Source organism: Trachypithecus francoisi, unplaced genomic scaffold (assembly GCF_009764315.1).
Source record: "Trachypithecus francoisi isolate TF-2019V2 unplaced genomic scaffold, Tfra_2.0 Lachesis_group13, whole genome shotgun sequence".
NCBI lineage: Eukaryota > Metazoa > Chordata > Mammalia > Primates > Cercopithecidae > Trachypithecus > Trachypithecus francoisi.
This window is the reverse complement of record NW_022681458.1, coordinates 287,201-306,794: the sequence shown is the minus strand read 5'-3', so window position 1 is coordinate 306,794 and position 19,594 is coordinate 287,201. Positions and strand designations below refer to the sequence as shown.

General features: G+C 51.0%; 2 protein-coding genes across 7 annotated transcripts in view; one reads left to right on the top strand and one right to left on the bottom strand.

The window, feature by feature from the left end:
- The window catches only part of THAP4 (THAP domain containing 4), a 49,786-nt gene extending 47,716 nt beyond the window's left edge, over positions 1-2,070 (bottom strand). The window contains exon 1 of the mRNA XM_033229461.1: positions 1,562-2,070. Within this exon, the coding sequence (XP_033085352.1) occupies positions 1,562-1,959 (398 nt within the window). The 5' untranslated portion in view covers positions 1,960-2,070. The remainder of the gene's footprint in view (positions 1-1,561) is intronic.
- ATG4B (autophagy related 4B cysteine peptidase) overlaps positions 1,833-19,594 on the top strand; it is a 32,150-nt gene continuing 14,388 nt past the window's right edge. The window contains exons 1-8 of one of the 6 annotated variants that reach the window (XM_033229467.1): positions 2,247-2,343; positions 15,436-15,537; positions 15,693-15,764; positions 16,315-16,404; positions 17,870-17,932; positions 18,075-18,173; positions 19,112-19,213; positions 19,419-19,565. In XM_033229467.1, coding sequence (XP_033085358.1) covers positions 18,113-18,173; positions 19,112-19,213; positions 19,419-19,565 — 310 coding nt within the window. In that variant the 5' untranslated portion in view covers positions 2,247-2,343; positions 15,436-15,537; positions 15,693-15,764; ... (1 more) ...; positions 17,870-17,932; positions 18,075-18,112. Of the gene's footprint in view, positions 2,344-15,104; positions 15,279-15,435; positions 15,538-15,692; positions 15,765-16,314; positions 16,405-17,869; positions 17,933-18,074; positions 18,174-19,111; positions 19,214-19,418; positions 19,566-19,594 lie in introns of all 6 variants that reach the window. The other 5 variants (XM_033229464.1, XM_033229468.1, XM_033229465.1 and 2 more) reach the window with 5 other exon arrangements.

Below are 19,594 nucleotides of genomic sequence, written 5' to 3'. Positions count from 1 at the left end.
TTCATAACCATTTCTTCATTAAGGCAAGCTGTGTGTTTAAGAAAACAGGCCTGAGCCTGGCGGGGTGGCTTATGCCTGCAATCCCAGCACTTTGGGAGGCCGAGGCAGGTGGATCACTTGAGGTCAGGAGTTTGAGGCCAGAGTTTGAGACCAGCCTGGCCAATATGGCGAAACCCTGTCTGTACTAAAAGTACAAAAAAATTAGACGGACCTGGTGGCGCGTGCCTGTAATCCCAGCTGCTTGGGAGGCTGAAGCCGGAGAATCGCTTGAACCCAGGAGTGGAGGTTGCAGTGAGCCAAGGTTGCAGTGAACCGAGATCGCACCACTGCACTCCAGCCTGGGCGACAGAGGGAGACTCCGTCTCAAAAAAAAAAAAAAAGAGAAAAAACGAAAAAAACAAAACAAAACAAAACAAAAAACCTCAGGCCCTAAGGTGCACATAAAGGGCAGAGTAGTCAGTTCTAACTGCTATTTGCTCTACCTGAGGCCAGCGTGGACCAGGACAAATCCTAACAGGATGGACTGGGACGGTCTAAGCAACAGGACCTTCTAACCTCCTTTCTGAATGCGTTGTGAGGCCACCTCCAAAGGTGCGCCCCCACCCCCAATTCCTGTGTCCTTTTCCCCCATACCATGTTAGACCGTTGCAACACGTTGCCTTGTTTTCAAAAAACGGCAACAAAACTTCTAGGACACAAGCTCTGAAGGAAATTGTCATCTATCTAGCTGACTTGTGAAATAATCTAAAGTTACTAATTCTTACAATACATTGTAATGATTTAAGACTGACAGCCAACTACGGTGAACTTTCAATAACACTATAAATAACACGTGCCACTCCCGTCTTTAAAACTTAAATAACACCCTGCAACAAAAAACAGAAACATCTACAAAGTGGTTTTTAAAGTCTGTTCGCGGTTCTGGTGCCTCCCGCGTGTAATCCGCAGAAATCTCACTGAAATAGGCTGAACCCACAAGGCCTTAGTGGGGTTTGGGCCCGGCCGCGGGGGCCCACGTGGGAAGCGGCAGAGAGCCCCGGGCTAGGCTCTAAGGGAGCGCGGGAGGATGCGGTCCTCAGCCGGCCGTCCCGCAGGCTCTCCGCGCGGACCCGCGTCCCGGGCTCGGGGGCCCCATCCCGGAAAGCCATCTCGGGGGCTGTCAGCAAGGGAGGCGCAGGTCGCATCTGCCCGGCCGCTCCTGCTCGCAGACATCCAGGCCGACCGTCCGCGGTCGGGAGAGGCAGCAGTCGCGGCCGAGCAGGACAATCGGCCCGGGACCTGCGCTTCCAGAACGTGCGGCTTCTGAAGCCGCGGCGCCGGCCGGATCGATCGCGCGCAGGGCGGACCCGGGCGGCCGGGGTGGGGGCGGCCGCGCTGCCCCAGGCGCCCGGCCCAGAGACGGCGGCCGGGCCAAGGTCACACAGCGCCCACGCCCGCTCCCCCGCGCCCCGGCAGTCGAGGCCCGGCGCCCCCGCCCCCTGCGTTCGGGCCGGCCGCGGGGCCTCAGTTTCCCCGCAGGGCCGGGTCGGGGCGGGGGCGTGGCGGCCCGGGGCCCGCGTACCTGTGGAAGGAGACGGCGCGCTTCTCGCCCTTGCCCTGCCGATTGGAGCAGTTCACGGCCGCACAGCAGATCACCATTGCGGGCCTTGGCCCAGCCGCGCCGCCAGGCCCCGGCCCTCGCCGCCCGCCCGCCCGCCCGCGGACCGCCCCGAGGGAGGGAGCGCGGCGGCGACACGGCTCGGGACGTGGGCCGGCCCGCGGCGTCCGCGCCGTACGGCAAGATGGAGGCGCAGACGCCCACCGCGGGCCCGCCCCCGCCCCCCCCCCGCGTCCTAGCCAGGCGCGGGTTCGGGCTGCTTCGGGACCAGCGGGGCGCAGCCGGCCCCTCGCAGCGTCCGCCGGCAGGCGGGCAGGCGGGTGGAGGAGTCGCTCCGGCGGGGCCAGACCGTACGGCGACATGGGCGCGCCGGGCACGTCCGTACCGCAAGATGGCTGCTCGGACGGCGACAGAGCCCGCCCCTGCCGCCTGGACAACTGCTCCCGGGTCCTCTAAGAAGAGGAAGCGCCACCCATGGCACGCAGTGTCCCGTCGGACAGCAGAGCGAGCCGTCGTCCCGCGACACGACCCCACGCCGCTCGCAGGGCGCCCCCGGCTCGCGTCGGCCCGGCCGTACGCCAAAATGGCGGCTCCCGCGTATTTCCGCTAGCGCGCCGTATCGTTTTTGCCGCCTGCCGCGCGCCCCGATTGGCCCCCGCGGCGTCCCGTCGCCGCGTCGCGCTGCGGGCCCGTCGGAGCGACGCCGCTTGGGTCAGTCAGCGGCCGGACTGGGAAGATGGACGCAGGTGAGGAGTTGCCGGGGACCTGCCTTTCCGCAGGAGGTGCTCGCCTTATCATCGGCCTCTGCTGCTCGGGGCCGGGCTGCCGCGACTCCCTCCTGGGCACACCGGTGCGGGCCAGGCTGGGCCGGGTCGGCGGGCGCTGCAGGAGCGCGGGGCGGTGTTGGTGGGTGGTGGGCGGTGGGCGGTGGGCGCGGGAGGGGGACGGCGGCGCTCTGCGCCGCGGAACCGGCTGTCGGTTGTCCTGGAGCTTCTGCTGCTTTTCCGGTCCCGTCCGGAGCGCTCTGGAGGTTGTGGCTGCGCAGGCCCTTGCGCCAGGTCGGCCGTGGAGAGCGGCGGAGCCTGCCGGGCGGGGAGTGGCGCGGCGGCGGACGGGGCGGCCGCGGTCCGGACCGGGAACGCCAGCGGCGGGCGAAAGCGTAGCCTTCCCGCAGCTGAGCGTGAAGGGATGGAAATTCTTTAACTTTTATGAAGTTATTGGTAGGTTGGAGGCGAGAAATATGACGTATTCATCACAATATACGCATCTTTTTTGTTTTTGTTTTCAATTTAGTAACTGGTAGATCCTCCAAGCTGCTTTTCCGTGACGAGAAAGAGAAATAGTGAATTTGTGTCATCGGGTCTTAGTTTCTTGGGTTCCTGAGAGAGAAAGTGTGTGTGTGTGTAGTGTTGGTGTTTTTGCCTATTCTTTCATGCTTCCGTTCCATTTTTGCTGGCAAGATAGTTTTAAGTCAGTACCAAAACCCATCGCTTGCCCAGTAGCCCTAGAAATATTTTTACACAGAAGTTTTAGCCCATTCATTCTTTTGGGAACTGATTTGCCTTTTATCCAGTATCCCCCATCTGTAAAGAAAGATTTTCATCTGGTTTAATTCTGTCATTCTGAATGTCATTCTTTACTTACTATTTTTCTGGCAGCTACAACACGAATTTATTAAGATCTGAGTAGGAAAACTGTAATGCGTATTGCAAATATCTGTTTAAATGATTTGTAGCAGCTCCCCACCTAAATGTGGTAGTTGGTTGGAGGAAACAGGAGCCCTGACTCCCTAAGGAGCATGTTGACCAAGTATGTATCTTGTGAAGTTTATTTTTTAGAGTAACTGTCAGACACTGTTGTACTATTCGCAGCTGTGTACTATTTGTTGTTTACTATTTTACAATTGTTGTATTATATCTTATTAGGTATTGTTTGTGATGCAGGATTTTTCTCAGCCACTTTACCAGCCAGAGACCTCCAGCTGGCGAGGCCCCTGCCCAGGCCTTGCTTGGGTCCGGGCTCGCTGCAGGAGATGCCCTGTCTACTTGGCCCACCGGGTGGCACCTGGTTTGCACTCTGGCACGGATACCATGGCCGCCATGACTTCATGCTCAGCCCCTGGCGGGAGTGGGTGTGTGGGTGAGTGAGTGCCGGGTCCCGCCAGCTGTTTCAAGTGCAGACACCAGAGTGGGATCTGCAGAGCTTACAGCTAGACATGTGGCAAGCAACTCCCATGGTGGACTCCAGCATCCAGACAAGGGGGCAGTGGATTCTGGTGTTCAGACAAGGGGAAGGTAGTGGCGCCTAAGCAGGGATGCTTGCAGCCCTGAAGCCCAAGAGGGGGTGTTGCAAAGTGTCAACAGCCCTGTCACTCCCCTTGCCCTGCTCCAGGCTATAGCTCTGGGGCTAGCTCCGTCCCCGGCTGCTTCCTGTTGCTGTGGGCTGTCACGTAGGGCGACTTGCCCTTTCCCGGCAGAGGGCTGAGGGCCACAGTGTTACAGCTTTCTTTGTACCTGCATTCATTGGGTCCTTAGTTCTTGTCCCACATCCAAGAAGAATGAGATTACACTGACAATCGAAGAGTGAGGAGGGTGGAGAATAGTTTTATTGAGTGGTGAAACAGCTCTCAGCAGAGAGGGGACTCAAGGGTGGTCTTCCCCCCAAAGTCGGGTGGTCTCCCTTGGCGTGGCTGGGTCCAGGGCTTTTATGGGCTCAGAATGGGGAGTGTGTGCTGATTTGTTTGTGAGTATGCAAAAAAGGCTAAAACAAAGTCACCACTCAAAGATGGGCACAACAGTGTAATAAACCAATTAGAGAAGGGTAAGTATATGTAAAATAGGTGAAGGGTGGGGATTAATTAGAGGAAAGCTCACCAAACAGGAAGAGAGGTTTGCAGTCCAGTCTGGATTTATCAGAGACTCGTCGCTTGGCTTTCAGGCTTTAAACTGTGGCTTGAAGGTTGGGTTTCACTGGTGACCCGCCCCTCTCTGCCTAGTATTTGTCTGCCCCCTGCCTCTATCATTTCGACACCTTGAGGCTGGAGTATCATATGAGAGACTTGGTTAAGGTCAAAAACAGTGTTCGGTGTCGGTCATATGACCTAAAATATGAAAATCATCATGTTCAGGTTAGGAGAACAGTTACGTTGTTACATGATGATAGTTTATTTTTGTCTTTTATTTTCTCTTGACAACCATATTGACACGATGATACTTGAATAGGACACGGGATGCTGCTGCAGGCGGAATCAGTAGGAAAGTCGCATTTAAAGGTCTCTGGGCGCGGTGGCTCAAGCCTGTAATCCCAGCACTTTGGGAGGCCGAGACGGGCGGATCACAAGGTCAGGAGATCGAGACCATCCTGGCTAACACGGTGAAACCCTGTCTCTACTAAAAAATACAAAAAAAAAAAAAAAAAACTAGCCGGGCGAGGTGGCGGGCGCCTGTAGTCCCAGCTACTCGGGAGGCTGAGGCAGGAGAATGGCGTAAACCCGGGAGGCGGAGCTTGCAGTGAGCTGAGATCCGGCCACTGCACTCCAGCCTGGGTGACAGAGCAAGACTCCATCTCAAAAAAAAAAAAAAAGATAAAAACATTTATGATGTTTGTAGGATATCATGGGGAATTTTCCTTCTTTCTTGGTGCTATATTTCCTTTCAGGGATGATTAATGATCTGCCCTCCTCTGATCTCTAGAGTTCTTGAAGATTCTGCCTTCCTTGACCATGTGTAATACAGTTTCTGTCTGTTTGTTCTGATAGTCATTCATTCAATACACTGTTTATTACTGACTGTCAGGTGTGTGTTAGGCAGTGTTCTAGACACTAGGACTAGAGAAGTAACAACATAGATGAAAACCATTGCCCTGGGGTAGCTAACGTTCTAGACATGAGACCAGCATTAGCAGCAAAGTGCGTGGCTCCTGGGGGACAGTGACTTGGACCGAGGATGAGGAGGATCAGAATTGTAGCCAGGATGGCCAGGAAGGGTCTCCCTCTGAAGGTGAAGTTTTGACCAAGCCTTAAGCAGTGTAGGAGGAAGGGCAGGTAGGAAGAGCCTGATGTGGCTAGGGTGCAGCTGGTGGTGGAGGGAAAAGCAGGAGCTGAGGATAAAGAGGTGACTTAGGCTCAATAGTGGTGCCTTGCCAGGTCATAGTGAGGACTTCAGTGTTTATTCTGAATAGGATGGCAACCCTTTGGAAGATTTTGTTCAAGAGGAGGAGTAACATGATAGACTGTTTAACAGGCTTGCTCTGGCATCTCTTTTGAGAATGTACTGCAGAGGGGCAAGGGCAGAGGCAAGGATTCCAGCTAAGAGACTGTTGAACAAGCTAGCAAGGAGATGCCAGTGGCTTAGTTCACGGTGGGTAAGAGGTTGACTTCTGCATGTGTTTTGGAGGTTGAGACAATAGAATTTGTTTATAGATTGGAAGTTGGGAGAGGGATAGGTAGAGAGGGAGGAGTTAAAGATGTCCCCAAAGTGTATGACCTGAGCTAAGAAACTCAGATGGGGAAGACTTGGGGAGGTCCTGCCTGGTGGAAAGCTTTCTGTTGCGAGTTTGGATTTATGTGTGTTGAATGTGAGGCGCCTGTTAGACATCCTTGTAGCAATGTCCAGTGGGCTTTTGGGTCTACAGGTTTGGAGCTAAAAGAATAAGCCTGGGCTGGAGGTAGACTGGAGGTCACATCAGATGAGGTCACCCAGGGTCTGAATGTGGGTGGGAAAGAAAAGAGGCCAAGGGCCTCTGCGGGTGTGGGGAGGTCCAGGAGGTTGCAGGCAGACCACGGTGTGGCTGTGTTCTCCACCAGTTCCTAGCACTGTCCCTAAAAGCAAAAGCATGCTCCCTATTCAGAGGACTGGCAGGTGCCAGCACTTAAATAGCCACACTGCCATTCCTTGAGGACAGAGCTGGTATCTTGTGCTTGCATCACTTGTGTCTGGCATGTGGTTGGTAATAAAAAAAAAAAAACTTGAATTAATGATAACCTACACATTCTCCTACTATAAAAACTTTCAGTGTGTAGAGTTTAACATAAATCCTGTATGTTAGCATAACATGTAATGAATGCAAAGGCTGCACGGGGAGTGGGTTTTAATGTGCACATTCTGCCCAGTGTGTGCACTGAAACTGTTTTCTAGTTTTCTGATGTAGCTAAATTTGGAGTTCTTTTCTCTCTTTCTCTATTTTCATTCAGGACTGAACTACTAGCATTCTCATGTAAACTCTTGGGGATTTTAAAAAAAGGAGTAATCATATGCAAACTGTTATCTTAAAGCTAACAGTTTTCTAAAGGAAAAGAAGAACCCTTTATTGAATTTATAAAATATAAATCTTCTGGAAAATAACTTCTAAGTGTTTTAGGAAGATTTCTTCAAAATGAAGTGCTTTACAGCAAGCTCTTAAATTTACTTGTATGTTTTTTGTAGTTCTCCCTGGTTGAATGAAGTGTAATTGGTACTAAATGGAGAGAAGTTGGTTAAATTCATTGAGTCCAATTCCCAACATTTCTGCCTGTCAGATTAATAATATTAAGTCACATTTTTTTTCTAATGGAATTACTATGTTATTAAAATACCATCTGCCCTCTTCTACTTGAGATCACAGAAGTCCCAGGGAAGAGGGTGTGGAAAATCAAGTGTCTGGGATCCAGCTGACCAAATGGGAGAATGGCTTCTAAGGGGGACTCTTTCTTAAGGTGTACAGTACTTCTCCGTCTTTTTTTTTTTTTTTTCAGATGGAGTCTCACTGTTGCCCAGACTGGCTGGAGTGCAGTGGCTCTCTCTTGGCTCACTGCAGCCTCTGCCTCCTGGGTTCAAGAGATTCTCCTGCCTCAGCCTCCCGAGTAGCTGGGATTACAGGTGTGCACCACCATGCCCGGCTAATTTTTTAAATATTTTTAGTAGAGATGGGGTTTCACCATGTTGGCCAGGCTGTTCTCGAACTTCTGACCTCAAGTGATCTGCCCACGTCGGCCTCCCAAAGTGCTGGGATTATAGGCGTGAGCCACCGCACCCGGCCTACCTCTTCATCTTGTTCCTCCTGCGTGTCATCTTTTTTTGATTTTTTTGAGGCAGGGTCTCACTTCATCGCCCAGACTGGAGTACAGAGTGGCAGCCACAGCTCATTGCAGCCTTGGTCTCCTGGGCTCAAGTGATCTTCTTGCCTCACATTCCTCAGTAGCTAAGACTACAGGTGTCCATGCTTAGCTAAATTTTTTTTTTTAAAGAGAGACAGGGTCTCCCTGTGTTGCCCAGGCTGGTCTCAAACTCCTGGGCTTAAGTGATCCTCTCATCTTGGCCTCTTAACGTGCTGGGATTACAGGCATGAGCCACCGCACCTGACCTTGCATGTTATCTAATTTCAAATTAAAATCATTACCTGGGAGTCTGGAGATGGGGCGTGTGTGTGTGTGTGTGTGTGTGTGTGTGTGTGTATGTATATATATATATGTTTTTTTTTTTTTTCTCTGTCATCCAGGCTGGAGTGCGGTGGCGTGATCTCGGCTCACTGCAACAGGGTTTTGCCATGTTGGCCAGGCTGGTCTTGAAGCCCTGACCTCAGGTGATCCACCCACCTCGACCTCCTAAAGTTCTGGGATTACAGGTATGAGCCACTGTGCCCGGCCAATGGGTATTTTTTTGAAGCTTGACTCCTTTTCTGTCAGGGGCTACATGAATTACCTTATAAATCACATGACATGGCATGTGAAGATGGTGAAATTATGACGGGCTGTAAAATAAGGCAAGGGAACCTCTCCATGGAGAATCGCTGAGGCAGCTGGCCTCAGGCCTAAGTGGATCTCATTCATCTGAGAGTCAGTGAAGGAACCTGGCCGGGCATGGTGGCTCACACTTGTAGTCCCAGCACTTTGGGAGGCTGAGGTGGGTGGATCACTGGAGCCCAGGAGTTGGAGACCAGCCTGGTTAACATAGCAAAACCCCACCTCTACAAAAAAATACAAAAATTAGGCATGATGGTGCATGCCTGTAGTCCCAGCTACTAAGGAGGCTGAGGTGGGAGGATCCCTTGAGGCTGGGATGGGGAGGTTGTAATGAGCTGAGATCACACCACTGCACTCCAGCTTGGGTGACAGAGCCAGACCCTGTGTCAAAAAAAAGAAGGAACGTTTGAGAATGGAATCATCGTGTTGGTCGATCTGCAAATGTTAGTGATTGTGAGTGTTAGTTTTGTACCCATTGTGGGTTCTCACCCCACTGGGAAAACTGGTGGCTGTGCCCCATTTCGTGGGTGAGGAGACTGATGTTGGAAGAAGTCCAGGCTTGTGTCTGTCCTGTAGCTATCAAGCAGGCTGTCAGACTCCAGAAGCAAACCTCAGTAGAAATCAGAAGTGTTGGCCAGGCGCGGAGGCTCACGCCTGTAATCCCAGCACTTTGGGAGGCTGAGGCAGGCTGATCATCTGAGATGAGGAGTTCGAGACCAGCCTGACCAACATGGCAGAAACCCATCTCTACTAAAAATACAAAATTAGCCAGGCGTGAAGGCACATGCCTGTAATCCCAGCTACTTGGGAGGCTGAGGCGGGAGAAGTGCTTGAACCCGGGAGGCGGAGGTTGCAGTGAGCCAAGATTGCGCCATTGCACTCCAGCCTGGGTGACAAGAGCAAAACTCCATCTCAAAAAAAAAAAAAGAAATTAGAAGTGTTAATTCCAAAAAGTTCTCCTTCTTCCATTATAAAGTAGGATCTGGAAGGTCGCAGAGGTCTCTGTACCGTTCTGATGCCTCAGTCTTTCCTCCATCATAAAGTAAGATCTGGAAGGTCAGGGAGCTCTCTGTACCGTTCCGGATGCCTCAGTCCATGGCTACATGTTGTGTCTTCCTCTTCACCTGGAGCTGTGAGGGTGTCCAGGAGGAGTGAGTTCTGCCCGGAGGGCCCGCCTAGGGCATTCCCTCCTATCCTCCATGAGAGGGACAACGTGGGCCCCCCCTAGAGTACAGGGAAGCCCTCCTCATAACTGAAGGGATGCGAGTCTGAGAGTCTTTGTTGGCTCTTTTGTAGGAATTGCTGCAGGTCTCTCTGGTCCTTGGAGCCAGCCTATGAAGCGGGGTGGCAGGCTGTTGTTCTCTAAATGCAGTCACTCTCTCCCAGGAAGGTGTGTGATGTTGGATTCAGTGTTAGTAAAGAGACTCACGTTTGGTTGGGTCTCTGTTGACCTTGCACTCTGCTGCACCTCTGCTTACATAATACGTCCATCCACGCCGGGTCTTGACTGCTCACCCGTTTCAGTGATTTGAGAAGGCTGGCCCTGAGAGAGCGGTCGCTGCTCCTGTGTGATTTAGAGCTCTTCCTGTACCTTAACTTGTCCGTCTCACAATGAGGACACCAAGTCACAGGATGGTCACTTGCCTGGAGGGCTGCGTGGCTGCTCAGTGGTGGGCTCAGACTTCTGACTCCACAGCTGGTGCTCTGCCATCAGGAACGTGCTCCAGTTGTGACGTGCAGACACTCTCCACTCTTAGCATCCTCCACGATACAGAGAGGAGGGCGCAGTGTGGTGAGAGAAGCAAGGGATCGTGTTTTCAGTGTGTCCGCAACTAGTCCTAGGGGGATGTGTGACTCACTCCCAACAGAGGGCAGGAGTCTGGGAAGGGCTGGAGTGCATTTCTCTAGACGGAGGAGCTGCGCAGCGTGGGGCACAGTGGTGTGGGAGCCCTCCTTAGGGACCCCGTGGGTCACGTTCGCCGTGGCTCTGCTGGTCCTGTTCACTGCCAAGCACTGTGATTGCTCCCTGGTGTTGCTCCCCTCGGGTTTCCTGGTCTCCTTGATGGTTTATGCAGTGAGGAATCTGAGGCCACACGCTGGTCATTTTCCCAGTTACAGCTGGAGGTGTGGTGGTGTATTTGAACTTAATGCAACACCTCTTATTCTCTTCACTCTGAAGTTGGCTTCCTTGCCTATAAAGTTTACTAATAAATCTAAGAAATAGAACAACTTTGCATTTTACTGCTGCCGTGTTGAAAATTTCTCAACTTCACAGCTGTTCAGGCCTCGTTACCCTACTTTCAGAGGGAGCCTTTTTCCTTTTCTTCCTTGTCTATTTCTCTCATTCCTTTATCATTTATATTTTTAATATGGGAAACTAGACATCCTGTTTCTCAGTTTCCAGATTCTGATACTATAGACTGCTATTGATTCAATAATATGGTCCTTTTCTCAATGACAATACGCCACCTTCTTCTGAAATACAGATGGTTTCCAAACTACCATGGTTTGACTTACAATTTTTTGGCTTTACGAGTGTGAAAGCAGTATGCATTCTATAGAAACCATACTTCACGTTTTGAATTTTGATCTTTTCCTGGGCCAGCAGTATGCCCCCAGGTACTCTGGAGATGCCAGAGAGCTCCTCGTCAGCCAGTGATGAGGGGGATGACCCCTGCTGTACGGGACACTGTGTTGCCAGGTGAGTTTGCCCAGTTGTAGGCTGATGTAGGTGTTCTGAGCACATTTAAGGCAGGCCAGGCTAAGCTGTGATGTTAGGTAGGTTACGTGTATTCAATTTTTTTTTTTTTTTTTGAGATAGAGTTTCACTCTGCCACCCGGGCTGGAATGCAGTGGCGCAATCTCAGCTCACTGCAGCCTACGCCTCCTGGGTTCAAGCGATTCTCCTGCCTCAGCCTCCTGAGTCACTGGGACTATAGGCGCCTGCCACCACGCCCGGGTAATTTTTTATGTTTTTAAAAGAGATGGGATTTCACCATGTTGACCAGGCTGGTCTGGAACTCCTGACCTCAGGTTATCCACCCGCCTTGGCCTCCCAAAGTGCTGGGATTACAGGCATGAGCCACTGTGCCTGGCCTTAGTGCATTTTTGACTTAAGTATTTTCAACTTACAATGGGTTTATTGGACATGATCCCATCCCGAGTTAAGGAACATCTGTAGTCTACAAAGAGATACTTGCCAAAGTGTTCATTTAGCTCTGCTGTACTTTAAATAAAAGATATGTGTATCTTTAGTTCAAAGCTGGTGCCTTGGAACGGTCTCAAACATGAGAAGAATGTTCCAACAGCAAGATGGAATCATTGTCCTGCAGCGTTGAAATTAGACCGGTGGTGTTTGCATCCTTTTTCCTTGAGAATAAATTTTCTGGATTTTAGTCTATATACTGAATAAAGCCTAGAGGTCAAAGAATAGCAGGGACTTCTGAAGATTCAGGAGTGACTTTAGAGAGGTAGCGGGGACATCATGATGTTTTTCAGCTCTTTAAAAAGATAGGTGTGGGTCAGGTGCGATGGCTCACGCCCGTAATCCCAGCACTTTGGGAGGCCGAGGCAAATGGATCACTTGAGGTCAGGAGATCGAGACCATCCTGGCCAACATGGTGAAACCCTGTCTCTACTAAAAATACAAAAATTAGTCGGGCATGGTGGCGGGTGTCTGTAATCCCAGCTACTCGGGAGGCTGAGGCAGGAGAATTGCTTGAACCTGGAAGACGGAGGCTGCATGCAGCCAAGATCGTGCCGCTGTACTCCAGCCTGGGCAACAGAGTGAGACTCCATCACAAAAAAAAAAAAAAAAAAAAAAAAAGGCATGGACCTTAATTCATCCCTACTCAGTTTTTGTAATCATGTGCAGAAACAAGTAACCTTATATATATAAAAAGGTGGGAGAGAATGTAGACTTGGACTTTATTTATTCACAGTCACCAAGCAGTTGGGTTGATACTGTCTCTGAAAGCACGGACAAGTGAAATATATAAGAGCAGAGCTCTTGGGGGCCAGGTGCAGTGGCTCACGCCTGTAATCCCAGCACTTCAGTAGGCTAAGGCAGGTGGATTGCTTGAGCCGAGGAGTTTGAGAGCAGCTTGACAACATCATAAGACCCCATCTCTACAGAAAATAAAAAAATTAGCTGAGTGTGGTGGCACATGCCTGTAGTCTCAGCTGCTCAGCAGACTGAGACTGAGGATTGAGCTTGGGAGTTTGAGGCTGCAGCAAGCTGTGATTGCACCACTGTACTGCAGCCTGGGTGACCACATGAGACCCTGTCTCAGAAAAAAAAAAAAAAGAAAGGAAAAAAAAAGAGCAGAGCTGTTGGACAAAGCCCTGCTGTGGAAAACTGGCTTCATCTGGCTCCAGCCACTCCACAATGCTTGTCTTCTTGCTCAGGAAGCCACAGCACTGCTCTAGGAAAAGGGCAGGTGGGGGGGGGGGCCTGGGTCTCCCACAGCTGAGAATCCTTTAAATGATGCCCGTAGGGCCCTCTGCTGTGAATTTGGTAGTTCTGCCTGCACTGAGGGAGATGCTTGTGGGTACTTCCAAATCCTGTGTTTGGGAATTAGCCGCCGATACAATTAAGGCTTTTAGGTCTAATAAAATGTGTGTGCCTTTGACCCTGTGGTTCTGAGTCCTTGATGATAATGACACAGCTGCCATTGGAGCCCTTCTGTCTGCCAGCCAGCACCTCATTGGAAGTGTTTCATTGACTGTCCTGTTATCCCATTTTATGGATAAGGGAACATTCACACTTAGAAGTTAAGTAAGTGGTCCAGGAAACTACAATTTACCAGTACCCAAGCTGGGCTTTGAATTCTGACTGCCCCCTGCCTCTGTGCATAGCACGGAAGTACACACACGATGCTTTGTAGTATCTGCCTACGTGGAGATCTGTGTTTACGTAGAATGCCGAGGAAACCGTGGGCATAGTATGATTTCACCTGTGAACCTGTGCATGCCGAGGAAACCGCGGGCATAGTGTGATTTCACCTGTGAACCTATGCATGCCGAGGAAACCATGGGCATAGTGTGATTTCACCTGTGAACCTGTGCATGCCGAGGAAACCGCGGGCATAGTGTGATTTCACCTGTGAACCTGTGCATAAAGACTTCTGGAAGGAGTCATTGCTGGGCCACGAGGCTTCACGTGATTTGTGTATTTTTGTAGTCTTCAGTAGTTTTTTATAATTAGCGTATGTCATTCATATCGAAGTGTGGGGTTGTTATCAAATAGTAAATTTAGATGTGGGAGAAATTTATAAGTGATTGATTTTCAAAAGATGGCTATGAAGTTGCTGCTGAAGGATGAGTGATCAGGCACCATCAGAGCTGGAGAGGCAGCAGATGAGAGTTGTGTGTTCCCGGTTCCCTGAAGAGCAGCTGGAGAGAGATGCCTCTGGTGCCAGCCCAGAATACGCGATGTGCATCTCGTCACGTGGGTGTTTGGGCTGGTGCCTTGCTTCTGGCTGGCACCTTCTTTTCAGGAACATTGTGGGACATGGGTATCCTCAGCCACAGTTTTGTGGACAGGAAGACCCTGGGCCTCTCTAGTTTCTTTTTTTTTCTTCTTTTTGAGATGGAGTTTCACTCTTGTCACCCAGGCTGGAGTGCAGTGGCGCAGTCTCAGCTCACTGCAGCCTCCACTTCTGGATTCAAGTGATTCTCCCGTCTCAGCCTCCCAAGTAGCTGGGATTACAGGCGCCTGCCACCATGCCTGGCTAATTTTTATACTTTTAGTAGAGACGGAGTTTCACCATACTGACCCAGGCTGGTCTCAAACTCCTGGCCTCAGATGATCTGCCCACCTCAGCTTCCCAGAGTGCTGGGATTACAGGCGTGAGCCACTGCGCCTGGCCTGGTTTCTTAACTGAAATGAAACAGAGTAAGATGGTGTGCAGGGCTCATGAGCGCAGCGGGTAAACACCACGACTCTGCAGCCAGCTGCCTCCTTAGAAAGTAGGGTGTTGCCGGCCGGGTGCGGTGGCTCACGCCTGTTATCCCAGCACTTTGGGAGGCTGAGGCGGGCGGATCCATAGGTCAGAAGATCGAGACCATCATGCTTAACATGGTGAAACCCTGTCTCTACTAAAAATACAAGAAATTAGCCGGGTGTGGTGGCGGGCGCCTATGGTTCCAGCTACTCGGGAGGCTGAGGCAGGAGAATGGCGTGAACCCTGGAGGCAGAATTTGCAGTGAGCCGAGATCACTGACGCCACTGCACTCCAGCCTGGGTGACAGAGCAGGACTCCATCTCAAAAAAAAAAAAAAAAGTGGGGTGTTGCCACATGGAAGTGGTGGCATGCTTTTCTGGTAGCATTGTTGAAATGAAAACAGGTTCAGTCTTTGATTACTAGGCTCTTTGTACCCAGGTACCTCTGGGGACTTGGCAGAGAGTTTGATCTCTCAGTGTCCAGGGGTGGACTTCCTACCTGGGAGTAGCACCGCATTCTTCTCCAGCACCTGCTCCTCACCAGGAAATTGGGGTAGACCAGAACCCCTAGTCTTCCCAGCAGCTCAGTGTTTCTTGCCTCAGAGCATGTGCCTTCATCACAGTGACTCTGAACATGCTGCCAAGGTGACATTTGGTAAACCTTAGGATGGCCATGAAAAATGACTCCTTGTTCTGTTTCTTCTGTGGCTTCTCTTGTGAGCAAAGATGAAGGAGGTGGTTTCATTTTATTTTTGTCCTTTACGTTTTAAACATGTTTTAAGTCTAAAGTAAGTGCTCAAATCGGGTGGCTTTTTGTTTTATTTTTTTGCTTTCTCGCCCCTCAGGTTGGCCCCTAGCTTGGCCTCTCACCCTCGTGTCAGCTGTTAGACACTCAGTGGCTCAGAATATGAAAGGCTCAGGAAGTAGCATGCTGGCCCCACCTCCCTGTCCCCGTACATTAGCGGAGCAACTGCCCAGCAGGGCCTTCTGCACTTTCCCAAGAGTTTACTCCATCCATGGTGGGTGTCTTGGTAGGCCCGAGATACGAGAGGGTGTGCTGCTGTTGCAAGAATTTACGATTGTTCTCTTCAGCACAGAAATGCTATAAATGGCTCTTTTGATACTAGTTTATGAAATTACAAATGTCTGACAATTGTGCGTCTTTGGTTTCAACAGCTACTCTGACCTACGACACTCTCCGGTTTGCTGAGTGTGAAGATTTTCCGGAGACCTCAGAGCCCGTTTGGATACTGGGTAGAAAATACAGCATTTTCACAGGTATCAGCCATGCTGGAGCCCACCCTGGTCTGACCGCTTGACCTGCAGAAGCATTTTGTGATCACTGTTCTCTGCTAACTCTGCCATAACATGTGACTTGCAAACTTAAGGCGTTGTGTGTGTGTGTGTTTTTTTTTCTTTTAAACAACCTCTAGAAAAGGACGAGATCTTGTCTGATGTGGCATCTAGACTTTGGTTTACATACAGGAAAAACTTTCCAGCCATTGGTAAGTACTCTGTTTTATTACAACACGGGACAAAATATACATGTTTTTAGGAAGGAGGAAAACTTAGGCTTGTAGATTTGACTTCAATATGCCACATACTTCATTTGAATCTTCACAGCAATCCTGGTTAAATGAATTGGCTGAGGCCTCCCTTGTAGTAGTGGCAGAGCTAGAATCCACGGCTCCTGACTCTAGGCCAGTGTTTTTTCAACTGCAAATCACAATTTATTCCTGGAGCTGGAAGTCAGTATCATGAGTCACGACCAACATTGTTTTAAATGTAGGAGAGAATGGCATAGAAAACAGTGTGTGTCCGCCATGGGCAGGCAGCATGTTGCTTCAGGGATTTTAGTTTTATTTACATATTTGAATGTGTGTTCTGGGTCACGGCTCTACAGTGTGTTTCTTACTTAGGTCCAGAATGTTTGGAAGCCATTCTCTGTAGCTCTCATCTTTTTTAGTATTTTCCGCACTTACCTGTGGGGAGATTTGAAGGGCCAGGTGAATGTGACATGTTTTTATGTAACACTAAAGTACGTTCTGTTAAAAGCCATTCATCATTGTTGTATGCCCTGGAGCTGGGAGGAGATGGGGACTGGTTCTCAGCCTTGCTCTCACCAGTGGAGAACTGAGGCCGGAGGTGAGGGCTGGGCTGGCGTCATGCTTCCTCAGTGCCGGGTCAGGGTTTGGTCCCTGTTCTAGGGGTGGTTTCATTCTTGATCCTGAAGTGAGGTGGAAGTCCAGTAGCCACAGTGGCTTGACGATGGAGAACACTGGCGCACGCGTAGGGACATACGACAGTGTCTCCTTAGGTTGATATTTAATGATACACCTTGTCAGATGTACCCTGGAAATATTGATATTTAATGATATATTTTAATGACAAACTTGTCAGACGTGCCCTGGGAAGAGTTGCTCGTTCCACAAGGGCTTGTTTTGCAGCTGCGCTGAACCTGCTCTCTGGGCGGCCTTGGATGCAGGTTTGTCCCCAGCCTCCATCTCCTTCACAGCCACCCTGCCGCGTGCTGGGAAGGAGAACAGGACTGGAGTGAAGCCTTTCTGGTTTGGCAGAGGCCTTGTGGAGGAGGTAGAAGCTGGGGATGAACCCTGCAGATGAAGCAGCCCTATTGCAGTTATGAAGGTCAAGTGCGGTGTGTTTCCTTCTTAGCCCCACAGAGATGATTTTTAAAATTATTCATTTTTTTAATAGATGGAGTTTCGCTATGTTGCCCAGGCTGGACTTGAACTCCTGGGCTCAAGCAATTCTCCCTCAGCCTCCTGAGTGTCTGGACTACAGGTGCACACCAGCACGCCTGGCTCTGAGATACGTTTTTATCAGCAGTGGAGCGAGGGTGATCATGGGCACTGCTGACTGGGTTGTCGGTGGGTGACAGCCACCATTACCCCAAGACACAGGGTTTATCGTCCTTGCCAGTGCGTGGAGAAGCTGCCGGAAGCCCAACGGTGGGCACAGGGCGAACCTTGTGGTCTGACCCCTGAATCTCTGCTTCTCACCCTGGTGTGCAGCCACCTGCCAGCCTCTTGCCTGCCACACAGGTGGCCCTCTCTGTTGTCACCACTATGCAGTGGCATTCCACTGGACCCCTGCTGTGGACTGGCAGTGATTCCCACGTGCCTGCCACATGCCGCGCGGTTCCGTGGTGCATGTTGTCCGTCTTTCTGGGCCCAGGGAGTGGCTGTGAGGGAGGCCCAGGCACCTGTGCTGGAAGGGAGGAGCCCAGGGAGTGGCTGTGAGGGAGGCCCAGGCACCTGTGCTGGAAGGGAGGGGCCCAGGGAGTGGCTGTGAGGGAGGCCCAGGCACCTGTGCTGGAAGGGAGGGGCCCAGGCACCTGTGCTGGGAGGGAGGGGCCCAGGCACCTGTGCTGGAAGGGCTGAGCTGCTGCCCTTGCGGTCCTTCCTGTGCTCTCGGCAGCACTGGTTGTCATCAAACCTTTGAATTTCTGCCTTTCTGGCAATTGGAAAATGACTTGTCTTGTTTAACTTTGCATTTTCTGGATGACTTGTGGGGGTCAGCGTCTTCGTATGTTTGTCAGACTTCCTTTTACTCCGTGACTGACTTGTTCGTGTGTTTTGCCCATTTTGAGGAGGTTGTCGGGACATTTCACTCTCCAGTAAATGTGGCCCTTGGCGTTACTGAGTCCTAAGAGGTGTGTGTTGCCCCAAGTGGAGCTGATGGATGAGGGAGTCGGTCGGTGCCTATGGTGTGGGACTGACCCGCTGCCTCTGGCCAGTGGGTTCGTGGCCTGTGGGGTCATCTGGCCATGAACACTTCTCTGTCTGCCATGACAGGGGGGACAGGCCCCACCTCGGACACAGGCTGGGGCTGCATGCTGCGGTGTGGACAGATGATCTTTGCCCAAGCCCTGGTGTGCCGGCACCTAGGCCGAGGTGAGTCACAGCCCTGGGGAGGGTGCATGGCCACGGTGTTCTCAGGAAGCAAAGGGGACTGTGGGGTCAGGGCTTTTTAGAGCAGGTCACAGGTAAAACACAAAGTAGAACTTGAGGTTTTCTTGAGTAATGAGCCACTTGTTTTTATTGATTTAAAAAACTGACTTTAAAGAATGCTGATAAATCAGCCTGGGCAACATGGCAAGACCCCGTCTCTACAAAAAATACAAAAATTAGCCAGGTGTGGTGGCTCCTGCCTGTAGTCCCAGCTACTCAGGAGACTGATATGGAGAATTGCTAGAACCCGGGAGATGGAGGCTGCAGTGAGCTGAGATTGTGCCACTGCACTCCATCCAGCCTCTGCAACAGAGTTAGACCCTATCTGGGGAAAAAAAAAAAAAAAAAAGATGAATGGTGATAAATGTTTTAAATTACTGAAACTGTTTTCTGTACAGATTTGTTTTGATAACTTGGCATATATGTATTTGAAATCCTGGAGAACATGGGTTTTTACTTTTAAAAGATTCTGGCTGGGCGTGGTGGCTCACGCCTGTAATCCCAACACTTTTTTTTGCCGAGACGGGTGGATCACAAGGTCAGGAGATCAAGACCATCCTGGCCAGCATGGTGAAACCCCGTCTCTACTAAAAATACAAAGATGAGCTAGGCGTGGTAGCACACGCCTTTAGTCCCAGCTACTCGGGAGGCTGAGGCAGGAAAATCGCTTGAACCCGGGAGGCAGAGGTTACAGTGAGCCGAGATTGCACCACTGCACTCCAGCCTGGGTGAGAGAGCGAGACTCTGTTTCCAAATGAAAAAAAAAGAAAAGATTCTGAAAAAGGTTTGGATGCCATCTGTATCTTGAGTGTGAAAGTGAAAACTTGTTTTTTGTTTCTCATATTTATGGTAGAGCATACCTGTAATTTTTTTTCCAACAGATTGGAGGTGGACACAAAGGAAGAGGCAGCCAGACAGCTACTTCAGCGTCCTCAACGCGTTCATCGACAGGAAAGACAGTTACTACTCCATTCACCAGATAGGTGGGAGGCTGCGGATTGTGCCAGGCCCCACCCGGGCTGTTTGGAGAGGGTGGAGTGGTCGGTTTCCCCTAAGAGCTTTTCTGGTGTTGTGGGATGTAGAGCAGGAGGCTGTAAACCTGTAAACACTGGCCTCTGACGGCCTGTGCACCTGCTCTCACATCACCCCCGTGTCATCCCACGTCACCCCCGTCCCACCCTGGCCTAGACCCTGGGCCTTGCCCTTCCTGCTGTCCATGCGGCTTGCAGTGCCTGGTGCTCGGCACAGCCTGGGGAAGTTGGCCTCACCCCATCAGTGAATGTGAACGCTCAGACTGGCATGGAGCGAATAGAGAGGAGCTGGCCTTTCTTGCAGGCAAGGCCGGCTTTTGAGCCTGTGTTTTC